General features: G+C 41.3%; 1 protein-coding gene across 1 annotated transcript in view; it reads right to left on the bottom strand.

Moving 5' to 3' along the window:
• Positions 1-593: 593 nt before the first annotated feature.
• The window catches only part of AOX1 (aldehyde oxidase 1), an 85502-nt gene continuing 69655 nt past the window's right edge, over positions 594-16440 (bottom strand). Inside the window, 9 exon segments of the mRNA NM_001308443.1 lie at positions 594-1570; positions 2456-2623; positions 3396-3584; positions 5467-5532; positions 9218-9332; positions 10556-10608; positions 12118-12192; positions 12900-13028; positions 15276-15371. Coding sequence (NP_001295372.1) covers positions 1520-1570; positions 2456-2623; positions 3396-3584; positions 5467-5532; positions 9218-9332; positions 10556-10608; positions 12118-12192; positions 12900-13028; positions 15276-15371 — 942 coding nt within the window. The 3' untranslated portion in view covers positions 594-1519.

Here is a 16440-nt window from a genome sequence, read left to right as displayed (position 1 = left end):
TAGAACATTTTTCTCACCCCAAAAAGGAATCCCATACCCATTAGCAGTCTGTGGTCCCAGCAGCCTCTGGTAGCCATTAATCTACTTTGTGTCTGTGAATTTGCCTGTTCTGGACATTTTGTATAGATGGAATCATATAATATGCAGCCTTTTGTGCCTGGCTTCTTTCATTTAGACAATGTTTTCAAGGTTCATCCATGTTGTCACATGTAATAGTGCTTTTTTTAAATATGGCCAAATAAAACTCTCTTGTGTGGATATACCACATTTTATTAGTTGATGGAAATTTGAGTTGTTTCCACTTCTGGGATACTATGAATAATGCTATGAACAGTTATGTATACATTTTTGGGTGAATATATGTTTTAAATTCTCTTGGGTATATACCTAAGATTATGGTAATTCTATGTTTAACTTCTATGTTAACTATGTTTAACTCCTTGAGGAAATGCTAAACTGTTTTCCACAGTATCTACACCATTCTACACTGCCCCCTGCAATGGATAAGTGTTCCCATTTTTCCCTCTCCTAGCCAATACTTACTGCTGTCCATCATTTTGATTACAATCATCCTACTGCATATAAAATGGTGGCTCATTGTGGTTTTGATTTGCATTTCCTTAATGACTAATGAGTTTGAGCATATTTTTAATGCTTACTAGCCATTTATATATCTTCTTTGGAGATACGTGTACTGAAATCCTTTGCCCATTAAAAAATTTTATTGATACATAATATTTATGCATGTGATATTTTGTTACATACACAGAATGTTAAATGATCAAGTCAGAGTAGTTAGGGTAAAAACTAAAAATAGAACTACCATACCATCCAGCAATTCTTTTGCCTATTTTTAAATTACTTGCCTTTTATTGAGTTGTAAGAGCTCTTTATGTATCTGGTTACAAGACTTTTATCAAGTATATGATTTACAAATATTTTATCCTATTCTGTGGGTTTCCTTTCAATTTCTTGATAGTAACTTTTAAAGCTTTTGGGTTTTCATGAAAACTTTGGTGAAACTTCGCTATTTTTTCTTTGGTCCCACTTAGATACAGTGTCTATATTCATTCTGACAAGAGGAAGGTGATAGCAGAAAGGGACAAATGAAAAAATGACAACTTCACAGTTCATATTAGTAATGAAATTATTTAGAAAATTGCCTTTCACTATATGGTATAATTTCTGTTGGTGGATAGAAGCCAAGTAGGAGTCACATGCAAGTCATCACCTATTCCATTTAGCTGGATGGATTGAAGAGACAGAGTAATGACGAATATCACCCTAGAGGAAACCAATTAGTGTTTATAACATTGAAAATGATTTATAGATTGCTTAAGCATATCTATCACATCTAAATGGAATACTTTAAATCAGCTCCCTAGAAAAGCAACACTGGGGGATGATTTCTGAACTGTGGAAACTCTGTCTTTCAGATCTAGCATCTTCCAGCACAGAGATAGGACAGATTGCCATCTGGGAAGAGGCACTCCGTTTTCTCCAGAAGTTTGCATTTGATTCAGATGAGTACATTCCAAGGAACGTAGGATCCAGGTTCATCTCTTGGAATCTAAAATAAAAACAAATCTGGATGTTCAAACCTGGGAAATGTTTGTGACTTAGGTGAAAAATAGAAGAACATAAAGTAGGTTAAACACCAGCAGAGGGCAACCAGGGCCATGACAGGTCAGGGAACAACAGCCTGTGAAGTACAGAGGAAGCCAGGGGAGGACTGGAGAGGTCCTGGGGTTATCATCTCACGCTTGAAGACCACCCAGTGAAGAGTGGAGTGGGTCTCTGTCTCTCCAGAGTAGAAAAAGCAACGTGTCAGGGGCTTAGGGAAAACCATGAAGGATACCACAAAGAGCCAGTGTGAGTGGAGGATGGGAGGGGCTTTCCCTTCAGTCAAAGTCAGGGTGGTAACTGTGAACAGTATGACTTTCTTCCACAATTAAAAACCCTGTCCCTGAAAATATCCAAGGAGGGTAGAGATGTCTGCTCGGCATGGGCGCTGTTGCCAGAGGGGAGGGGTTCCTGCTAGCATACTTTCCGGGTGCCCGTTTGGGGTTGGGGTGGAGGCAGACTGTCAGAGGGGCCTATATTCCTGGACTGGGTGTCCTAGGTTCAGGGCATAGTTCCTGAACTTCTATTCCTGACCAAGTGTCCTAGGAAGGGAGCAAAACAGGAGAGGAACATAAAACTAATGGGAATGAACTTTCTTTTGTCAAATAGTATAGAATGGAGCCAAGCAGGGGCAGGCTGATGAAAAAATGCAACCCAAGGGGTACAAGTTCAAGGACCCCTCTGCACATCTGCTCAAATGCCCCCAGGTTTCCCGTCACCTTTTCTGGCAAGAAAAGCCACAGCAGTGCGTTCACGAAAACTTACCACAAGAACAGAGGCCAAAAATTCAGAATTTTATGATCACTATTTTTTTTCTACCATGCAAACGTACCATTTTTGTGAACTTGTCTTCACAGGCCATCCTAATCTTCTCTGGGGTCAGTGGACTATTAAGGGTCAAGGGTCCATGCAGGCCTCTCTCCTGTCGTGCTGCACTCACTGCGTCATGGATAGCGAAAAACACGGAACACCCCAGGAACACCCCCGACTCTCCCAGACCCTTGAAAGGAAGCATGCCAACTAGATTATACCTCTCTCTCTCACTCTGTATATATGTGCATATTTATAGCATATGTGCATATATAAAAATATTACGTACTACATATGTACATTTTTTTTTTTTTTGAGACAGAGTCTGGCTCTGTTGCCCAAGCATGACACTGGAGTGTAGTGACACAATCTCAGCTCACTGCAACCTCCGCCTCCCAGGTTTGAGCCATTCTCCTGCCTCAGCCTCCAAGTAGCTGGGATTATAGACATGCACCGCCACACCTGGCTATTTTTTTGTATTTTTAGCAGAGATGGGGTTTCACCAGGTTGGCCAGGCTGGTCTCGAACTCTTGGACTCAGGTGATCTGCCCGCCTTGGCCTCCCAAAGTGCTGGGATTATAGGCATGAGCCACTGCGCCCGGCCTATATAAATTTTTTGTTTCAAAAAGTAATTTAATCTTTTGATCCAATATTCCCATTCTTAGAATTCTAGCCTCAGGAAATGACCTACATACAGAAGATGATTATTAGGCATGAAGATGATTATTGCAAGGTGAAAAATTAGATAGAACCTGATGGCAATAGTAGTTGATGTTAAGTTCTAAGATTTGGAATACTAAAAATTTTTATCATAATGTTAGATTAGAATTAAAATGTTTAATAAGAATTTTTCTTCTGCAATCCTTGTAAAAATCCCAAACAGCCAAGAGAGGAATGTAGCCCTCCTGTCACCCAACAGGTATCATATAAACATGCATATTTACCCATAGAACATTACTTACCTTAGATGAATAAAGAGTATTTGAGTTTTGAGAAGGAGGCAACAAAGCAATGTGCAACTCCGTGGGCATGTCACAGATGGCAGGGATTTTATATTGGTCTGGACCACGAGTGTGCAGAATGCCCTGGGGAGAATAATTCAGTTCCTCTATTGTATAAAGTCCCATGCCTTGAATAAATGCACCTTCAATCTGAGGCAAGAACAAAAAAAGAATTTCCACGTATGAGAAAACACAGTCAACACTAAGTAGCATTTCAACTTCATGCTGTTTGCTTGAATTTTAAAATTACAGTTTAAGAGCGTTTTCAGGGTGTCTTGGAGCATGTTGCTGAAAGTTTATCTAAAAGCCATTTTAAACATGTTTGTTCAGCATTAAGTTAAAAGAAGTTCAAAGTCAGCCGGGCGTGGTGGCTCACACCTGTAATCCCAGCACTTTGGGAGGCCGAGGCAGGCAGATCACCTGAGGTTGGGAGTTTGAGACCAGCCTGACTAACATGGAGAAATTCCGTCTCTACTAAAAATACAAAAAAAATTAGCTGGGTGTGATGGTGCATGCCTATAATTCCAGCTACTCGGGAGGCTGAGGCAGGAGAATTGCTTGAACCTGGGAGGCGGAGGTTGCGGTGAGCTGAGATTGCACCATTGCACTCCAGCCCGGGCAACAAGAGCAAAACTTAGTTTCAAATAATAATAATAATAATAATAATAATAATAATAATAATAATAAATAAAAATCATGAAAAAAAGAAGGTCAAAGACAAAGGACTTGGGTTCTAATTTTGGTTTGGCCATTGAAATGAGTGCTCAGGAAGAGTCTTCACAGAGTCTGGAGCCCAAGCACCCTCTTTTTTTGTTTTTTGCCCATGAGGCAGACAAACCCCCCTGACTGATGTGTCCAGAGACCCCAGGGTGCTAGTGAAAGCTACAATCCCATTGTCTCATCCCACCTCCTTGCCCACAAAGTGGCTAGCCTCACATCTCTGGACTCTGATTTTAGATCAGTCTTCCAAACACTTCAGTCCATCCCCACTAAGTGAAGTCTTGTCTCTAAAAGCCCTCCACCCACCCCTGGCAGTCCCCAGCCCTCTTCTGCTCTCTGACTCCCTCCTCATGGCCCACCCCTCCCACACAGGCCTTCCCCATAGTCATCTGCCCTGGCCTGATTAGCAGCCATGAACAGGCATGCTAAATTCCATGTGTCTCTGTAGGGTGACTTCCTCCACTCTTCTTTCACCCCAAATGTCGTTTCTCATTCTTTCCTTGACAACCTGGTTCACACCCACTTCCTCCCTAAGCCTCCTTTGACTTCTCCACACCACAGATTCTCCCCATTCACCAATAACGCAATGTCATGATGGTGGGGGCGGGGGGGTGGGGGGGGAGGGGACACAAGATGGTGCCCTAAATCAGAGGTAATGAGCTGAATTGCCTCCAGGTTCGAGACACGTAAACCCAGTATATGAAGATTCCAGGTGGGTCCTGTGTCATTGGAGAGTGTGGGACTCTAAAGGTACAGCCCACCGACTTCACTCATGGAAATGAGGATCCAGTGTGGGCAAACTTTCTGTTTTCAAGAGAAACTAGATATTTATGACTTTCCAATCTTTTCAACTATTTCAAATTTAAATTTGAAAATGTCTGTGGATGGAATCCAGCACTACAGGCTGCCTACCAATAGCTACTGCTCTGATGACTTGAGGCTTGTTATCCCAACACGACTTCAAACTCCTTGAAGCTGAAGCCCATCGTGTGGCTAAGGCTCAGCACTGGGCACTAACTCTACTTATGTCCCAGAAGTTTGGAGCTCATCAGTCACCTGCAGGCTTGGTCTTGCCTCATTCAAGCTCCCTAGTCACAGATTGTATGTTTCTTCAAAAACTACCTAAAACACCTTTATTTCCTTCCCCCTTTTAAACAGTAAAACATTTGAGCTCTGCAGTTGGTCTGAATAGAGTTGACTAAAGGGTTAGAAAAATAAGATGATGAATAAGACTGATGGAATGCTCTCCTGCAGACCCCACCACACTTTTGGCTTTTACAAATAGAAAGTGAGACACATCAGTTACACGTACCTGGCCTATGTCAATGGCTGGATTTATACTGCAGCCAACATCCATGACAATGTCTGTTCTGATGTTCTAGTAATAAAAAAAAGTTAAAATGTTTATTTTAATGAGAATAACTTAGGGAGAAGAAGCTGAGGAACACTTCCTGCCAGGCTGACTTTGGTATAAAGCCTTTCTTTCAGCCAAGTCATTTCGAAAGAAGCAACAAAGATTTTATTACATGACAAAGTTTATTATGTAAAACTTTCAAAATTATACAAATACTCTTAGCCAGCTGAAGCACTGTCTTTTTTTCCTGGAAATAATAGGAGAAAAAAATATTTACTTCATTTTGATTCAAGCTGTATGATGCAACAGATTGAGTTTAATTCACTACAACAGATATAATATATGACACAACAAAAGAAAACATCTATGGCCCTCACGATCCTAGTTGCAAAGCTTAATGGCTGGCATACAACCAAACATCCAGGTACAACTGGCTGAGGAATGTTTACTGAACCACAGAGTTCAGGGTGCACCAACAAAAAAGTCTTCAAATTGTCATCTGCTGTTCTAGACTTTTCATTTTTGTAGCAGAGAAGAGAATAAAGTTGACACTACAACTTGCTACTGATAACCTACAAATGAGGAGAAGTACAGCAGGCCCAGCCAGAGTGTTAGTAACACCTTTGCTTTCCAGCAAGTCTGTACATTTTTTAAAATGTGATGTAATGGTCTCTGCCATGACTAACAGATTGTACTTATAATTACTAATTGAACAAAAGAAATACAAGAGTTTCCTTATTTGATCTGGGACTTTCATGTAACATTTGAAAATTAGATAATGATCTGGAATGTCTGACAATAATAAAACTTCAGGAACTCACATTTCTTATTTAAACACACAGTAAAATGTAAAGTCCTCTTTGACATCAGTCAGCAAGACTGGCCTTCCAGGAGATAAGTGGCCTCAGCTGAAGGTGAGAGGAGGAGCTCTAAAGTCTTCAGCGTTAGTGAAGTTTCTGCTTTCAAAGCTGTGTGCTTAGGCTGGTGGGGCTGGCTTATGCCTGTAATCCCAGCACTTTGGGAGGCCGAGGGGGGCAGATCACTTGAGGCCAGGAGTTTGAGACCAGCTTGGCCAACATGGTGAAATGCCGTCTCTACTAAAAATACAAAAATTAGCCAGGGGTGATGGCACGTGCCTGTAGTCCCAGCTACTCAGGAGGCTGAGGCACGAGAATCACTTGAACCCAGGAGGCAGAGGCTGCAGTGAACGGAGATCGTGCCACTGCACTCCAGCCTGGGCAACAGAGCAAGACTCCACCTCAAAACAGAAAAAAACAACCCACAAAGCTGTAGGCTTAGTGCTGTCTGTCGTGTCTTTTGTTAGGACTGGAGAGAGTGGATCTAGGTTGTGGTAGGCTGCCTAAAAGATGGCTCTGGATAATCCTCACCTCCTGGTATTCACATCCATATGTAGTCTCCTCCTATACTCTACCAGGCCAGCCTGTATGACCAGTAGGCTATGGCAGAGGTGACAGTAGTCACTCTGAGATTAGGTTATAAAGCTGGGCTTCTGTCTCGGGTACTCGCTCGCTTGCACATGCTCTCTCTTTTTCTCTTGGGCTGGTCTCTCTGGAGGAAGCCAGTTGTCTTGTCCTGAGGACACTCAGGCAGCCTACAAAGAGGTATCCACATGACAAAGAATGGAGGCCTCTGGCCAACAGCCAGTGAGAAGCTGAGCCTCCTGTCAACAACGCTATGATGGAGGGAGATGGAACAGGATTCTCCTGTCCCCGTTGAGCCTTGAGATGACTGTTGCCCCAGCCACAGCTTGACAAGCCTCATGCAGAATCACCCAGATAAGCCACTCCTGGAGGCCAGCCCCTCAGAAGTGGTGTGAGCTAATGAGCATCCACTGTTTTCAGCACTAAGTTTGGGGGTAATTTGTTGTACAGAACAGATAACTGATATTTAGATGTAGGTTCAAAGTGAGGAAAATTTTGCTGGAATAAGGGCAATTCTATCAACAGGAGAATGGCTGAGAAACAGGCCTTTGGGGAGGGCCCCTGGTAGAATGTCACATTCTGGCCCTTTGCCTAGCAGTGACACTAACCTGAGCTGAGATTTAGCTTTTATGAAGGCATCTGATGAGGCTATATGACACATCCCCTAAGATCATTCAAATAAGTTATAGGAACATGCCTTAAAATTTCATACTAGGCTAATTATTACCTTGTTCTTGGATCTTAACAAGGACAATGCATATATAGGAATATAAGAAAATCCACATGACTAAGTTTTCACCAACTTTTGCTTTGAGGGAGAAGGGACTTAGAAATCAGTTATACGGGCAGGGCACAGTGGCTCAGGCCTATAATCCCAGCACTTTGGAAGGCCAAGGTGGGTGGATCACTTGAAGGCCAGGAGTTTGAGACCAGCCTGGGCAACATGGTGAAGCCATGTCTGTACTAAAAATACAAAAATTAGCTGGGTGTGGTGGCGCAGCCTGTAATCCCAGCTACTTGGGAGGCTGAGGCACAAGAATCACTTAAACCCAGGAGGCAGAGATTGCAGTAAGCCAAGATCAAGCCACTGTACTCCAGCCTGGGTGACAGAGTGAAATTCTGTCTCAAAAACAAACAAACAAACAAACAGAAATCAGTTCTATGCAAGAACCCGCTCCCTAGTAGTGTAGGGCTGCTAGTCTAACACAAAAACCATGCTCAAAGTGATCATTGTTTTGCCCTAGTGCGAGGTTACCCTATAGAGATCCAGTCTGAATTAGAACCAGACAGGTCAGATACTTGAAAAGGCAGGTTCAATAAAACTGACCATAGTTTCAGAGATTAGGTTGACTATAGTTTTAAAAAATACATGCTGGAGACTTATTAAATGAAAACTTAAATCTGATCACAATCCAAGAACACAGGCATAGAGGATATTTGTAAATATCAAGAACTAGAGCTTGCTTCTAGGTACATTTTGGAAGAGATTATCACTAAACTGATAGCTTGGTCACATGACAGTTGTTAGGGTATCACAGTCCCATTTAATGTATCAGTGATCATTCATTAGTATTGACAGTGACCAGTAAGTGGCTTCTTTTACTCCCGAAGGCTCTGGTACAAGAGGAGAAATTCTATGAGTCTTTGAAGCAACAGAGACAGAAAGAGGGAGAGAGAGAGTGTGTGTGTGTGTGTGTGTATGTGTGTGTATCTCTTCAGAGCATCCCTTGAAAGCATAAGGATGCTCTTAAACTATCTAAAAAGCAAGACCAAGCCAGCTCTGTGGCACAATGGATAGCACACTGGACTTCTAAAAGACAAGACCTAGCTGAGTAAAAGATATAAAAAAGTGGCCACTACCTGCCCTGGGCTGGCTTGGTGCTTGTTAGCAGATTACAGATGTCTATGAAATCCTTCAAGAATGTCATATCTTGGCATTTCTCATAAAAAGTCAGAATTGCTGGTTGTGCCAATAGTCTACATGAAAGCCCCCTTTAGAGCATGTTTCTTTCTTCATGTAGTTTCTTTCCTGATTCCATTTAAAAGGGCCAGGGAAATAAAGACAGGCCACCAGTTGTTTTCCATGGCAGCAACCAGATCACCAAGGCAATTGTGGGGATTCTATTTTCTTCTGGTAATCCAGGGAAATCACCCTTAGGCCAAATGCACGATGCTGCCACTCACTAAGCTCTCCTCAGATAGATGGCATCTGTGGAATTTAGGTGCATCCTAAGTGCAACTTGAAGACCTTTCCAACCGGTACTGACCTTATGATCCCCCGTCAGGCAGTCTATTTCAACCTCGGAACAGGCAGCTCCATAAACAAAATATTCGAAGGGATGGCCTTCGCCTTTCTCCCAGTTCATGTCTGACTCATAACCTCTGGAAGAAACAGTGAGTGTTGTTAAGTGATCAAGTCCCCTAATTGCAGACCATGATGACTAAACAGACCCATGAGGATTTATGCAAGCCACAGGAATATACCTGTACCTAATGTATGTGCCAGCACCTAATGTATGTGCGATAAATGTGTTGAATAAATAAATATTTAGTTTTTTCTTTTAAAACTTGCTTTGTCTGATAAAAACATCTAACTACTCCTGACTGGTGCCTCCTTACTCCTGGAGGTTAGCTTCTTACTTCATGAATGTCCATCTTACTGCTTTTGGCTAATATTGGATCATCAGATTTGGGGAACTCAACCTTCATTTTACACCAAACGCTATTTCAAAGGTGCATGCTTGCCTGCTTTGTCTATCTTTCTGGCTCCAGAATTTGCCCCTCTGTGTGAAGGATCAGGTCCCATGGCTCCCATTCTTTGTCTCTACTCTGGTCTCTCACCATCAAGCTCCATGGCCTGCTCTGTTCCTAACTAATCTTTAAGAACATCAAATAAATAATGGTAAAACAGAAGCATGGGTCAGCAGCTTGCAGAACTCTCTACCCTCTCTCCTCTGCTGCCCTGCAACCTGGAGGTGGCCATTAAAAATGCTTCCAATGCCTGTTCCTGACAGGCAGTCAGTGCCCAGTTCCCGCACCAATGGCAAAGTGATCAAACCAGGCAAGGCTCTACATCACCCTGCTCTCAGACAGCTTTCACTCTCCATTAAAATAATTTAATAAACTGTTTTCCAGATTCACTGAGTTCCTGTTGTTTCACATCTTAATGTAACATGGTTATGGTCCAATTTCTTTTTTGCCAATCCTGAAGGTGTAAAATGGTACCCATCTTATGGGTTTAATTTGCATTCCCCTACCTTTGTTTCTTAAGAGATAGATCGTGTTTTCAACAAAAAGTCAACCACTGCTGAGTATTCCAAGTACTAACCACAGAGAGCCTTATAACACCACCCACTATGATTAGAATCATCAGTTAAGCTGAATTTTGTGTGCCTATTTTTCCTAACAGAAGTCTTTCTGGATACTAGCAGTTAAATGTTCTTTATAACCACAACCATGGATTAACTAGCAGTTAAATGTTCTTTATAACCATGGGTAAATAGAAGGTAGAAAGTCAACGTTTGCCAAAATTGCAAGGGAACTGAAACTCTTCCTCAAGATACCACTGTTCTTCTCCATAGCATGTGATCAGAGGGAGTATTTACCTGAAGTATCCAACAGCTGAAAGGCTAATGCTTTCATCAAAAGCAGTCTGTGCCTGTGAAGGAAGAGCATAGCATGATGCAACAAGGATGCCCAAAGAAAGAATCACTCAAGACTTCAATTTTAATTTTACCCTGTGTGTTAAGTAAAACTATCAGCAATAGTAACCAGGAAGGACCCAGATTAATCCATTCCTTTTGGCTTTCTCCTCTGTGGTTCACGGCTTGTAGCTGTTTGTTCAGCACCTATGATTGTACTAAATGCCCGCTGTGGTATGATACAGGCTGGACTAAAGTCATCAACATATGTTCCACTTAGGAAGAAATTCACTCAGTCATCTGCAGAAAATTTTCAATTAAGATGGAACATTTTAGAAAACAATGCTTGGTTGGCTGCTTAATTTTAATATCAGGTTTCTGCTAGTCTATAGAGTAAGGGTTCATTTTATAATTCATATTTATGGGAACTGTCAATCCTTTCTGGACACATATGTTTCAGGTGAGGGGAATAATTTTGCTAAATTGTACCATTTACACCAAAACTCTGCAGTACACAGAGCTGACTACTATGCACAAAAATCAGGGTTAGGTCCAAGTCCCTAAGTCTAGGAATGAAGGTCAGAAGCACATCAATCATTAGCGAAGAAAGTGGGCTGAATGGCTGCATCTCATGGTGGTGGAGTACTACTCTCCATGCTGCACCTCTCTCCAGCTTTCTCCAGCCACACTGACTCAGCCTTTCTGGGCTCAGGCAGCATGGGACAGAGGACAGAAACAAATACGCCCAGGAAGTATAGACAGACCCCATAAATATGAATTATAAAATGAGTCCTTACTCCATGGAACAGCAGAAACCATTTCTAAGTGGGATCCTCAAATGTTATTTCCCCCAGACCTGTATTCGTAAGGTTGCAAAAACTGACATTCTAGAATAGCCAGCGTGACACATGCTCCCAGCTTTTATGGATATTTGTTCCACAACATCTGGTAGTTGATAAACCATTACTTTGAAAAGTTTGTCAGCTGACTTTAGAATGTGTCTTCTTTTCCAACTAGATTATAAGCAGATCAAAGGAAGCAGTTGAATATTTCCATTCCATTGAGTACCTATTACTGGATGAACATATACCCACTGGCTTGGTTTCCTATTTCTAAACGAGTGCTTATATGATTTTTACTTTTACAGAGTGGTTCTACTATTGTTTTTCTATTTTAGGAACAGCAGAACCCAAAGAAGGAGAAAAAACAGATGTACAGTTATTATCTAGACAACCCCTAGGCTACATAGGATGAAACATTAATTAATTCTGGATTAAAACAGGAGTTCTGGCAGAAGAACCATCTTTTTCTCTAACAGAAAATTTTCCCAGATACAAGAGTTCCTCCACCACACTGTGATAGGATTTCCACATGCTAAGAGCCAAAGGGCCTTTTATTTATCATTACACAATGGTGGTACCTTTGCAAATGCCCTTTCTACAGATTTCAATTAATGCATATTGCTCTTGCTCTCCTCCCACTCCTTTTTCTTCTAAAATAAAATACAGAGAACCATTGATTCTCACCCAGTCTTTCCAAGTTCCTTTAGGATTCTTGCTGATGATGGGTTCGAGGCGTTTTAGAAGAGTTTGACAGGCATCCTAGAGATTATTTTTAAATTAAAATTATGCTCCTAATTTCATGCAAACACCAAATTCAAAACAACATAATATGTACCATTCCATAGGCTTATCTAAGAGGGAACATGGAAAAATAAGACACCAACCCTGTATGAAGGTGATATGAAAGGTTTCATATGAGTGTGTGCACGTGTGTGTGTGTGTGTGTGTGTGTGTGTGTGTGTGTGTGAGAGAGAGAGAGAGAACTGGCCTTGTAAGCCATGCTAAAAAGTCAAGACTTAATAAAAAACCTCTTGGAAAACCACCAGCCATTGCTTTCAGACATGGCATGGCCACATTTATTTTGTGAGAAAATTCACTCCGGCAGCAGAAAGCTAGAGCAAAAGGCAATGAAGTTGTGGTGGAGAGACAGAAGTCCTGCATCGGCCCTGGGGAGAGGCGCAAGCCTGTCTTAAAGTGATACTAACATAATATGGAAGCAGAAAGACAGAGACGTTTTTGAGTAGACTTGAAAGGACTTGCTGATTAGAAAAATGTCAGGAGTGAGGGAGAAAAAGAGGTGGCATTTCCAGCACAGGAGAACCACTGGGTGCTGTACCACCGACTGAGGCCAAGATGGGGAAGGAGATATGAGTTGGATTAACTCTCAGCATCTTTGGAGCTCCACCCACCCAGGTATTTGGCCCTGAGGGAGTTAATGATTTGGACGCCACTGCAGTGACTGTTACCTTTACTGCCAAACCGTTGAGATCTGCCACCACAGAACCTCCAGAGATATTTGCATTAGGGACGGTTTCTGTGCTTGTTCCACGCAGGTGGACATTCGACATTGGCATTCTTAATTCACGGCTGACCACCTGAATTTTAAGAGAGAGTTTCCTTTTAAACACTTTGATTAGTCACAGACCTGTGCACATGCCCACGTGGTAACACATGTGTGATACCCTAATACCCATGACAAGGACAAGGGAGCAGAACCACAAATTCCTCCAGCCACGAAAAGTTTCTCATTTCAAAAAATCCTATAGCTAGTCTGGACCCCAAGTCCTGAACACACTTTCTTTTTCTTTGACTTTCTGGTGATAGTGTCAGAAAGAGGAGGTGAGGCCCCAGGCCAAGGCAGGAAGAAATGCTTCATTCTTGTTTTTATAATCATGATACTGACATCTTTGAGGCTTCTCCTACGACCACACTCTGCAAAATTCTAGCAGAACCTTATCAATGATAGGAGATGTCTATCTCCTATCCACATTTCTGGAGTTGCCCCAGGGAAAGAGTGCTTCCTATGAGAAAGGACGATGGCCTTGGAAAAGCAACGGCATGAACATGTGGGTCACAGGAGATGGCGCCAGTGCCATGTGCCAACACAAGGACTTAGCTGCCTGCTTTATTCTTTATTTTTAGCGCTAGAGAGCAAAATCATATTGCTAACTTTAGTTGATCCCAAACTTGCCTCTCTCCTGCTAGCAGCATGGCTTGAAAGTGCTTGCCCACAGCTTCTACAAGAACACAGGCATACAGAGCCCTTCCATGAGGTCTGGCTCTCAGATCATCCACACAGAGTGCAATAGGCTTAGAATATCAAAGTCTCTGGTGATCCAATAAGGAAAACACTGAAATCTTACCCTCCAATGGGGAAAGTCAATTCTCAAGTGACTGAGAGAAAATATGTATTTAACATCTTTATACTCAGAAAAATGTAAATGAAAGCAATAATGAGATACTTTCATTCACTTATCAAATTATCTACGCATTTTCAACAATCCATAACATTCACTGTTGGTTAGGGGTGTCATGAGAGGGATACTTTCTGGAAAATAATTTGATAATGTGTGTCAAACAATTTAAAACAGTCACACCTGTGACCCAGTAATTCTATTCCCAGAAGTCTATTTTAAGAAACAATCAATGATTTGATCACAGGTTAGTGTACACAAATATTCACTGAAGTATTCAAACAACTGGGGGATGGTTAAATAAATCATATATATATCCACATGCAGCCACATACAATTCATGATTGTAAAGACTGCTTAATGACAGGAGAAAGTTTTCACACTATATAAAGTGGGTGGAAAAACAGAATACAAAATTCAACAAAAGCATGTTGGTGACTTTTTGCAAAAGCAAAAAAGGCAAGATGTAAAGACTCCCAAATAATGATTATTCTATGTAGTGAAACTGTGTAGGGTCTTTGTTTTTTAAAATGTTCTGCTGCTTCCAAATATTTTATAATCTATAATGTTACTATTATGATTAACAAAAGAGAAACAGTAGCTTAAAATTAATCTAAAATAAGACAGCCAAAAGCAAACAGATAAAGTTTGACTGTAAATATCAAAGGTGATTTATATTAGCAATTGTTTGGAGGCTGTAATACAAAAAGGGCAAGAAATAATCCAAATACATCAGAATTTACACATTATCTTATTGCCCAAGAAAAACTCAGAAACGACAACTCAACTGTCACTATATCCAAAGGAAAGCAGCAAATAAGCATATAATTTTCTTTAGCAATAAAACAACTCGAGACTCTTCTGCCACATTCTTTTAGGGGTTTATTTGCAAAATTGGTTTGTTTACCCAGTTTCTGCTAATCATTTAACAGCGTAAACTGTCAAAGCTCAAATCTCCTATCCTTTGTTTTTTATTTATTTTTACTTTTTGAGACAGGGTCTTGCTCTGCCACCGAGGCTGGAGTACATTGGTGCAACTGGCTCACTGAGGCTTCGACCTCCCAGGCTCAAGCAATCCTCCCACCTCAGCCTCCCAAGTAGGTGGGAAAACAGGCTCATGCCACCATGCCCTGCTAATTAAAAAAAAAAAAAAAAAAAAAATATATATATATATATATATATATATATATATATATATATTTTTGGTAGAGATGGAATCTCCCTATGTTCCCTGGGCTGGTCTCGAACTCCTTCACTTAAGCAATCCTCTCACCCCAGCCTCCCAAAATGCTGGGATTACAGGCATGAGCCACCTCACCAGGCTTCCTATCCTGTATTTTGTAACAGAAAATATCCATTCATAGTTTTTCTCTCATGAACAGATCTATAAGCACACACCCAACTCAATCGAGTTATTTGCATTCTTACCTGAATCATTTTAGTGTGGACCCCCTGCCCCATTTCAATTCCACCGTGAGTGACCAGCACAGAGCCATCAAGATAAATGTGAACCAAGGCAGCAGCCTGAGCAGAAAAGACGAAAACTGTTTCTGTGATCTTTTTGATATTATCACATATCGTGTCAATTAAAACATTTTCCTTGGAAATATTTCCCTCCAAGAATCCCACACCCCCCAGGGTGGAGCAACATTTTAGGTTTCGTTTTGGGGTGGGGGAAACCAGGGCGGGGACTCTATTTTAAAATGCAAAGTAAAGTATAGACAGGTAGAGGGAGAGGGTGAATAATTGTGTGCACACATATTCTCATAGTTGTAGGCATGTCACAGAAAAATGAAAATGGAAATCCATTTTCTTATAATCCCATATAAGATGAGATAGATAGACACTAAAATTTTTTTGCTGCAAAATGACTAAGCTCACCCTAAATCATCTTGGCACAGAACTACAGAGCTTTGGAGTTAGACAAGAACTTGGAAGTAATCTTATCTAACTATATAGCTCCCCACAAGGATCCAGAAGGAACCAGACTGCTAACAGCATTAAAGACTCTTATAATCAGAAACATCCAGTCTCTAAGCTAAACATGTTTTTATAATTAACAAGAATGTGCCTTCTTGCATATCTGCCTGTGCTAAACTAGAATATGGGGATATCCCAGAAAATCACAGCAGGAAAGAAGGATGGCTTCTTCCCTTTGGCTCTGCAATGTAAGAGCAAAATCAGCAGCAATGGTCCTCCTAGAACAGATGTCTCTCAGTGGTTCCACTGTGGTCCAGGAAAGCCTGCAAGGCAACCTTTACAGTTTTTCAGCAGGGAAGTGCTGACCACATGGGTGTGGTCTGGGTCAGCTAGGTTTCTTAACATCTAATTTTTTAGGCAGAATGACATAATAATCTAGGATTTGTAATGTCAAGGTCTTCAGAAAATTCTGGTAATAAGCCAATGTCAACTTAATAAACCAAAATTTTCCTAAGCCTTAGTTGCTCACTTAGATTATTTGTAAGCAACCCTGGTCATAAGTGAAGGTTGATGGAACTGCATGTTAATCATCAGATAAACCCAAGAAAAAGACTGCATTTCCAGATCAATTCTCTGCCCATCAGAAGGGCCTTCCAAGCTGCCTGGGGACTGT

The sequence above is a fragment of the Pan troglodytes genome, chromosome 13 (genome assembly GCF_028858775.2).
Source record: "Pan troglodytes isolate AG18354 chromosome 13, NHGRI_mPanTro3-v2.0_pri, whole genome shotgun sequence".
NCBI classification, from domain to species: Eukaryota; Metazoa; Chordata; class Mammalia; order Primates; family Hominidae; genus Pan; species Pan troglodytes.
The sequence above is the reverse complement of the archived record's forward strand: the minus strand, read 5'-3'. Positions and strand labels throughout refer to the sequence as shown.